The sequence below is a fragment of the Saccostrea echinata genome, unplaced genomic scaffold (assembly GCF_033153115.1).
Source record: "Saccostrea echinata isolate AGI-Se365-2 ecotype Australia unplaced genomic scaffold, CSIRO_AGI_Sech_v1 ptg000028l, whole genome shotgun sequence".
Classification (NCBI taxonomy): domain Eukaryota; kingdom Metazoa; phylum Mollusca; class Bivalvia; order Ostreida; family Ostreidae; genus Saccostrea; species Saccostrea echinata.
In genome coordinates, this window is record NW_026889777.1 from 15,803,665 (window position 1) to 15,813,984 (window position 10,320).

Genomic DNA, 10,320 nt, shown 5'->3' on the forward strand with positions numbered 1-10,320 from the left:
GTAAAAGCCAGTAAGAGGGTCAGCGAATACTGGATTCTCTCCCCTGATTCCAAGGGAATAAGAGGTGTTATAGAATTCAGAACAGCTAGTGCTATGATAGGTACAAGAGTACTAAATATAAAGTACATATATCGTCTTTTTAGGTGCAGTTCGTAATATATAAGTGTTGCGTCATGCTCAATCAAATACACTATACTGTATGAAAAACGTGTAAATTCCCATTCTCCATTGTGTGTTATATAGTCTACAGTATCACCGGGATGTTGTTCTGGGATAAGTTTTTGAATGTAGTCCGTCGTTATTGAAGAGGAGAGTATAATTATACATGTCTGGTTATCAAATGGAAATTTCTTCATCCTAAGATCACAAGACACCACAAATTTCCCTCCTGGAATCCAATTCATGTGACCGTTAGATGTCACTGAAACGACAGAGTTAAATTTGAGTGTGTTAAAGTTTTCCTCAGCGTAATATAGATACAGTTCCGGAACCCAAACTTTTTGTTGGGGTACTGTAATCATCTTAATTCCGGAATAATCAGTTTCGTTCCAAGTCAGAAATTCGTCATCCCACTGAACATGGAACCAAGCGGTGAAAGAGATATATTGCATATGTTCATCTACCTCGTGAACTGTGTTTAAATTCATTTGAATACTCACATTGACGGGTTCGCTTTGATTTTTTCTTGGTTTTAATATTTGACTATATTCCTTGAAAAGATTTCGCTCAAAGTTGGACTCACATAGACACATGTATAACTGTAGAATTACAATATTGTAAAACAAAAAATCCATTTTGATGTCCACAATATCCTTATAACTGTCCAATGGTGATTTATTTATGATCTGAGTTTGTGCATAGTGGAATAAAATACTCATTCATAGACGGTTTAAAAATATTTTGCATTTCATTTTAACCACTTTTTTCTCTGGTAAAACGTGCATTAGTGTCTATTTCAGAGCTCAATTTCATTTAAATCAGTATTATTGATCTACAAGTTATTAAGTGAGAAGGGGAATCATATATTATGCAATGCACAATGATTTCCACGGGAATAATGCTAGCAGGTGAGTAATAATTGCAGATTAAAGACTTTTGCCGATGCATTTGATTCTATAATCAACAAATAGCAATCAACCTATTATTCCACGCCACTTCAATTTGCTCAATCTTCAGAGAGACCGCCATTAGTGTTTGCAAATAATGTTCTCGTAAAAATTGACTCAAACAATAGATATGTAAGGCGCAGTTTTGTGATAGCAAAGTATCGCAATGATAAAATTCACATCACAAAAAGTACTAATTATTCTTACATATAGTTTTAAACCCTATCCTTCATTCATTCATTCCTATCTTCATAAAATCAGTTGAACTTCGTTATATCGAACTTAAATATCTTGAATACCTTTTATTTGTAGAAGTTAGTTAAAAGTCCCAACGTCAATATCTCGAATCATTGGATATCTCGAAATTTTTTCTCAGTCCAATCACGTTCGAGGAAACAATGTTTGACTGTATTATAGAAGGTTATTATCGTCCTTTCATATTTCGTTGGGCATTTTTAGCAGTTTATCATGACTAGGGACCAAAATTTACCACATATGGTGGAGGTCTTCGCGTTCCTGTCTCAGAGAGCAGGTGTACGTAGACATATGACCGAATTTTGATTATTGAAGTTCGCTCCAGAATACTGTTTTTTTTTCCAGAATCTAGGGACAATTGTTGGACTTCTGTCATTTCATTATTTTCATTGAGATTGCTATGCCATATACTGTTCAAAAGTTGACATAGTTCATTGTCATTATATAGCATTGTCAGAATCATTATTCATCACTGTCATTGTATATCAATTTTATATAGTTAATTTACATGTAAACGTATTATTTTACTTGTGTCTCATCAAAATCACGAATCACTTTGTAACTTTGTACGTATTGTAAGTTGACAACATGCACATTAATCATTGCTGTTAATTCGTTAATTCATGCCTGTATTTATCATTCGTTAGTTATACTTTTAAAAGGTTGAACAAAAACTGCCAATTTATCTTTGTGATTATTCTTCCCCCTGTGAATTTTGAAAAAATCAAAACTGCTCAGTTTTAGTTGAAAATACATAAAAAAAAATTCACATAGAGCCTTGGTAACTGTACATCTATTAGATATGATGTAATATTTTCTAGGTAGGTCTTGTATTATGACCTCACGAATTGCGTCATTTCCCTAAAATCTGAAAATTTCTTCAAAATGGCCAAACGTTTATACTTTTTTTCAATATTTTGCATAGAGCTCAATCTCTAATCCAAAATGTTCAAACAAATAATAATAAAAAAATATTTCTGAAGATAACAAAACATATTTAATTTTTTGGATAGAGGGGCGGGCTTATGTAAATTTATTCTTTGCTGAAGGTACTCAAATACACCCGTTTCAGCAAAATTCAAGAACATTGCAATTTTACAAGGCTTTTTTAATACCTGGACTCTCAGAGAAAACTTTTTTTTAGGAGATGTAAATACTAAGTCTCTTCTTTGTATTGATATTTGAAATGGGACATTGGGTCTTGGTCAGTTAATTGGTATATGGGTAGGGCCATTTTATAGATAAAGTTAACCTAGCTTTTTGCTGACCCACACTTATAAAAATTAACAGGAACCAGTCCTTCTGTGTTATATTTTTGTTGATACTATCCACTTAGCCACTTCCAATTAATTTCAACAATTTTTTTTCAGCTAATCAGTACTTTTGAAAGCTGATAAAATACCCTAACCATTCCTAATTAAACAACCTACAACTTGAAGGTCAACCCTGTGCAATACACTGTACTTTCGATATATTGATCGTTCGATTGTCCCTATGTAGACAATGTCAAGTATGACCCCGAAATCTTGCAAGATTAAGAGCTTCCTCGACTTCATCACAAATGAGGGGCAGTAAGTCAGATAACCGCCGGGTAATCGCGATACTTAGATTTGACAGAAGAATACCTTGAAGCATGTAACTGGTCAAGTTAGGATGGAACGTTTTTGTTCATGAATAATAATGTATATACATATGTCATGTCACGTATGTCCAGGAACCTCTAAAACTTTTCTTATCCTTAAATGATTACATATACATGTATATACATTTCTGAACGCATATATATATATTTGATTTGAAAGCCAATAGTTAAAAGAAATCAATGCTTAAAGACGTCACAGGTAAACACTAAATCATTCTGATGTTTACAAAAGGAGTTCCTTACTACCTTGACGTCAGTTTTTAATATTTCTATTCATGTTAATATCAGAAAGAAATTTTAATTGTGTGAAATTTTAAAATGCATTCTTGATAACCTTGCAGTTACTGGTTCAAAACTTCATACATTTCTAAAACTTTTCAAAAATTATATCGAACTGTTTAATTACATTTTCACCTTAATATGTGGCTTGGACGAATATAAAGTTGTTTAACTAAATAGATATAACATCTCTGGTGATAGAGGCGCCTATTTCCATACACAGAGATGTAAGCGTGGTCATGGGCATCGGTCTTACAATAAACCTTTAATACACGATGTCTCTTTTGATTCATTACTACCTTAGTAATATCATTGATAGCTGCTTTTTCAATAAAAATGGAACTCGTAAATTTACTTTACTTGTCATTGGTCATTTGCAAAATTATTTTGTTAAAAAACATTCTGATTGTACACACAAGTACTCTGAAGTTGACATTAAAAAGATGCTTGAGTTTCTGATTGACAATATCTATGTGGTTTTTGGAGACCAGGTCTTCCAACAATCTATTGGAATTCCTATGGGTATCAAGGGGACTTGATAAGAAGAAGACACTTGCAGTGGCCTTCAACTTGACATTTAGATATATCGACGACGTATTGTCAATTAACAATTGTTATTTCCATTCTTACGTCGATACGATATATCCCTATGAGCTTCAAATAAAAGATACCTCAGAGTCTGACACATCTGTTTCATATTTGGATATTTTACTTGAAAAAGACGTTAATGGTAATCTAACAGCCTAGCTTTATGATAAACGTGATGACAAATACACTTTATCATTGAGTCAAATGCTGACTGTCGTTTTTCATACTAATTGTTAGGCCATTATTTACACACTGAATTGTCGATGGATTTTTCCGTTATTTCCCGATCATGACAAGGAGCACACGGCGGGTGTGACCAGTCGGCAGGGGATGTTCACTCCTCCATGGCACCTGATCCCACCTCAGGTTTTGGAGGTCCGTGTTTGCTCTGCACCTATTTTGCAATGTTTAATGGACTTTTGAGCTTGAATACTGTTTGTTATCTCCATATATTTTATTTAAGTAAAGATTTTTGAATACTTTTCTAAAAATGTGTCATTTCAACTTGAAAAATTCTAAGCATTATGTTTAACCAAGAAAAAGAATTTTAATAAATTATTTGCATGTATAATATGACTGGTAACTTATGTTGAAAAGAAACAAGATAAAGTCAATAAAAAAAATATCACGATATTATTTTTACAAAGCCCCGCCCCAAATAAAAATAAAAATTATTGTGAGATTCTTAAATACCTTCGGGTCTAAGAAAAGATTTTTCTGAACAAATACTAGAACAAAGTATAGATTTTCGACAGTTTGAGCATATTACACTGACAAACACAATATTTCTATCATCAGTTACAATGCTCTTGAGTAAATATATCGACAAGTCAGCGAAAAAAGAAGTTTTGTAATCAATTAGTTTCTAAAATAATTTATAGGCTTATCAGTAGGAAGGTGAATAAATTTTAGGGACCGTATCTTATTTGTCGAATTAGTAATGTTAAGTCACTTAAAACAATTAGCAAAATAGCAGATGTAATGAAGAAAACACCAAAAACACTTCCAATGAATACAGAGGAAATCCGGTTGTCCGGAGCAGAAGTCTTCGTCCGAATAAAACTGGAAAGTTTGACGATGTTTACTTCCAGTTCTTTTCTTAATTTCTTTATTCTAGTGTTCAATTCTTCTGTATTATTCAAACTAGCAGCCCTGGAACAGGGACATTGACAGCCTAAAATAAATGTAAAGATTAGATTTCTGAATTATTCTACTGACATTACTCATTACTCATTACTTTTTGGAATAAATTATTTTATACCCTGAGCAGATTATATTTCAAATTTTACCGCGGAATGTGATGCAAATTTTGTGAATCCAATAAGCTGAAACAATGGATTACTATAGTATTATTTGCGCAGTTACTATTTTGTTGATAATATTTTGTTATATTTCATTGCATTTAAGAAAATTTTGCCGATGTCTTTTATTTACGTGCATTGCCACAGGTATAGTCAGGTTATATGAAGATATATGAATATAAATAGCAATTCCTTTTCTCTTCGAATGCAGGTAATAAATTCTTTTTTGAAATGATAATATAGAGCTTAAGTGTGATTTTAACGTGCTATGGAACAAATGTTTGACTCAAAGTTGTTAAAAGCAACCCCGAGTTAGAATTTAAAATTTATTCATAAATTTTACAAGAAATGATGAAGAGAAAGGAATTTTTAAAAAATAAAGTTTTTAAATATTTATTTTTTAAAATTTAGGAAGACAATATTCATTTTTTGGCCCAGTATCTAAAAAAATTCTTTATTTTTTTTAAACTTTTGACTCTATAGGCAATTGACACATTCCAGAAACGTTAATAAAACCTTGCAATGTTTGCATATACACTGATAAATTGTACAAGTAAACATACCTTCCAAAGAGGTGTCCGGGTTTGTAGCCATTGTTGAGTTTGGGTTGGTAGAACTTGTTGAGGTTGGATTGGTAGAACCTGATGAGCTTGGGTTAGTAGAACTTAGTGAGTTTGTATTGGAAACAATAATTGTGCTTGGATTTTCAGGAATCGTTGATCCTGAAAATTTATAGAAAAGAACTAAGAATAGAAGCCAACATTTGTGGTTGTACCCTTGCTCTGTTTATTGTTGTTAGCTATGATTTACATTTTCTTGATTATTAACTCTGAGAATTGCTAAAGGCAGTAGGTGTTATCTTTGCCATTGCATGAATTTAATTAAACCCATTTTTTGGATAGCAGACACAACCTATTTTCGCTACAACAACGTCAAAATAAATGCACATACTAAAGTTGTAAGAATGTAAAAGGTGAAGATAACAAAACAGTGTTTGATCTCACAAATTCTTTAAACAATAAAATAGTGAACAGGGCAAAAAAGGGGACCCTGGAAACACCAGAGGTAGGATCAGGTGCCTAGGATGAGTAAGCATCCCCTGTCCACCAGTCACACCCGCAGTGAGCCCTCTGTATTGTTCAAATAATCTGTAGGAATAAGTGGTATTAAAACGATGGCCTAACGGTTGGTATGAATTAAATTCGAATAAACAAGACAAGATATAAAAATATTTTTTTAAAAGGGAAAACAAAACTTGTCCTTGTATTCATCATAGCTGAACAATCGTTCAGCAAAGTTCATTGGCATTATTTTGTTTCGCCTGGCTTACATTGATATAAAAGTTTAAATTGAATTTAATGTCCTTTGCATTTACACTATGCGTAATAACATAGAGTTATTTCCAAGACATGATGTAGTAACGATATCGACAGATTTTTTTTTAAAATATAGTTTGCCACAATATTTCTAGATGCTTGTATGTATATTAGAATACTTTCTGGAAGCATTCTCGGGAAGTGTAGAATAATTTTTTTTAATTATGGCCCCAGGGGGAGGGAGGGGTAGGATGGGGCCACAATAGAAGATCAAAGTTTAACAGGATTGTACAGGAAAAATTAATCCTTAAAAATCCTCTCATAAAAAAAAACAGCAAATTCAAGATTAGTCATTTAAGAAATAAATAACAAGTTTAAAAACTTCTCTGGGAAATGAAGTGGGTCGGTAACATGATCAAATCCTTTGAAGGCCGAAGGCCGACCCACTTCATTTCCCAGTGAAGTTTTTAAACTTGTTATTTATTACTTATATATATACATTTGAGACGGACAATCGAATATAATCGAATATAAATATTGCACTAACTGTTCGTCGTAGATTTTGACAAATTACGCAAGGTTTAAATCGGCTTGAGAAGCGGTTACGCTTCAAATTCATCTGGCAACGGATTCTGTTTTGAAGGGAATATTCTGTGAAAGGCTACTTGTGATCAATTATAGTGAGCATATTGGTGTCTGGGAATATTTGTATTCATGGGAACCCATATTCGATGTTAAAAAACACTAGAAACACGTCCGATGTTTGATAATAAAAAGTTGGAGGAATTTCGGTCGGAAAGGGATGGATGGAGACACTTGTCCGGACCAGTTAACTTGAAATCAAGTATAAAATTTGATCAGAAACATAAAATCTACGATTTCAGTAAGGCATATTTATTATGATGTTGACACAGAGACACTGGCGACAGCTTAGGACAACGATCTCGATGATGGAGGTGTGCCTACCGAACTTCCGAAGTGCAGTGTTTGTCAGCTGTTTGTGGCGTGATTGCATTACACTGATATTTTCCAACAAATTTTCAAATTTATTGTGAGTAAAGTTTAATGAAAAAAAATTATATCATTCAGAGGTCTACAAGAAAAATAAGGGTAAACGTTGAGACTATGCAGCTCAGACATGAAACTTATAACACGTAGTTTTCTATTTTCTATGTAAAATTGATCAAGAACTGTATTAATTACTCATTTACATTGTAAATAAAATTATTGTTATTTTACTTGGGTATTTTGTACATTTTTATGCATGAAAAACATGCTATATTGCTAAGTAGAGTAAGTCTTTTTAATATGTAGATATTACTGCGCTGTTTGATTAGGTCACGTAATTACCTATGACCTTCGAAAAACTTCATACTGGTATGAAGATATTTGCTCTCTGTATGTTTATATAATAGAGAGATACCACAAATGTATATATATATATATATATATATATATATATATATATATATATATATATATATATATATATATATATATATATATATATGAATATGGAGGCATCCTCAAGCTGTGCAGAATCGGGTTTGTTCAAATCATGACCCAAATCATGTAGAGAAGGGTAGGAACGATAACAGGGGTCAAAGTTTTACATTGGAATAGAAAGGTATTCATTCATACTTTTAATTAGCTCAACTGAGCTTTTCTGATCACATTTTGTCCGTCATCTGTCTAGCTGTCTTTCTACACATTTCTGACTTCTATCTTGCTGTCCATATCCCCGATATCGTATCGATTTCGAATCATGAATTTAAAATCGATCGTGGTTACCGCCCTAAATACTGGGTTTTTTTTTAACATGTGTTATTTGAATACTATCACTATAAGAGGTTTTCCTTCTAGTATCGGCATCGATGTTGATATCGCTTCGATCTCTATGTTTGCTCAACCCCTTGTTGGTACCATACTAACCCTTGTGTATGTATGTCTGTTTAAACTGTAATACCTGCTTCTGTTGTTGAGAGTAGCTGATTTGTGGAAGAAGACTGGTTCTTTGTGAGCAATGTTGTATCATAGGATTCTGTAGTAGCTGAATTTGTGTTAAGCGATGGTATATTAAGCAGATGAGTTGAATTCTCTGCCAACGTGGTAGCTTCCAATGAAGAATGTATTTCTGAAGTTATGTCTGAAATAGTTTGAGTTGTCTTCCAAACCGTAACTGCTGATACCGTCGATATATCTGTTGTCTCTGTGACTGAAAAAGAACAACCAAATGTTGGTTCATGAATTCAATATACGTTTGATAAATTCAAATATTTTCTTTGATATATTTAATTCAAATCAAACCATTTTTAGCTGCTTTTGAACAAAAATATTTGTTAAAAGCAGAGCATGTTCCGCCTTGAATTTTTCCGTAGACGTATAGAAATACACAATCCCACTGCCAGGCAAGGTTAGGAACAGTCTGCCAAGGAAGAAAAGTTTGTCTTTCATTCAACATGTTTACATAAATTCCATCCCTATTTTGATCGTGTATTCCTATCCAAGAATTTGCAGCTCTGAAAAAGAAAATTTGGTAAGATTTAAGTCTATTTCCTGGAAACAAAAAAAAAAAGATTGAATGATCAGAATTAAGTGAATGTGGGTTATATTATAACATTTGTACGATTGATTATTATTGTTTAACGCCGAGTCGGCAATATTTCAGCCATATTTCGGCGAGCCTTTGTACGAAATTACTGATTCATATAATTTTTTTTTCAATATTGTTTTATTACTGGATGTCTCTTTGTTATTTAAATTTAGCAAAAATAGCCACCTTTTTCCTAAATTAAGTTATTACTAGAGATTAATTTCTGACGGAAACTCTCACTGTATGTTGGGTTCATTATCATGACTTCTCATTAAAAAGTTCTGACAAACTCAACGGAGCCGTTTACGTGCCTCTCAATGTTAGGTTACAAAATGAGAAGCCCAATCCCCGATTTGTTCAGTAAAAATATTGATGTCTGCATCATTTTAGGATATCCGCTTCTTATCCAGGAAAGATGACTCTTAAAATTATTATTTAATTAAAAAAGGTTCAAAGTTAAGGAATGAATTAAGTTTAATTTGAATATTTTCATGCAACAATTTTCATATCATGTATCTTAGTATGATTTTAGGCTCTTTAAAGTCTTTGGAACTGAATTGTAGAAAGTTGACATTTTTATCCCATAACTGTACCAAAAAATACATCTTTTGAGAAAATCAAATATCCTTTAATCTAGCCTAAGATACCAATGCTTATTAGCCATGATATGAATTAGAAGTGAAATGTGATGTCTTCCAATGATAGCACAAATTTTCTACAATTGTGTAATATAATATTTGAGGAAAATGAAAGAACTAAAATATCAATGTACAAAAAAATGCGATTTTTCCCGAATGCTTGGATACCTATAATTTTTTTATTCTAAAATATATTTGTTGATGAATTTACAATTAGAAAATGCATAGCTGGTGCGTTCAATCTTGAAATATATTAATTATTCCTAAAAAGTCTTAATATATTCTTTCAAAACGTTTTAATTTACTTAAAGAGGCTGGGAGGGTTGTGGCCATTTTTAGACTATAATGATCTCCTTTAGAAGAAGAGCTCCATATGAAGATATAGAAAATGATCAAATTTTAAAACTAAAATTTTTGAAATTTTTCTTTGCCAAATGATAGTTGACAGCTTAAGATATCATATCTAAAAAATTAAGTTAAATCTGGTGGTTAATTTTTGGTTAATTTGTTGACCCCCCAGCCTCCTTAATATACATGTTATATTTTTGGTTCCTCTCTAGGTTTTTAATAGAAGATGATAACCTTGGGTCTTTTAGGTACCT

The 10,320-nt window shown here is 32.3% G+C and overlaps 1 protein-coding gene across 1 annotated transcript; it reads right to left on the bottom strand.

Annotated features, from left to right (window-relative positions):
* Positions 1-4,778: 4,778 nt before the first annotated feature.
* On the bottom strand, positions 4,779-10,051 carry LOC133193566 (uncharacterized). Its single transcript, XM_061329527.1, has 4 exons — positions 10,024-10,051; positions 8,454-8,702; positions 5,735-5,893; positions 4,779-5,044 (listed from the first exon to the last, which is right to left on the bottom strand). The coding sequence occupies exons 1-4, from the start codon at positions 10,049-10,051 to the stop codon at positions 4,779-4,781; spliced, it is 702 nt and encodes a 233-aa protein (XP_061185511.1).
* Between the last annotated feature and the right edge of the window lie 269 nt (positions 10,052-10,320).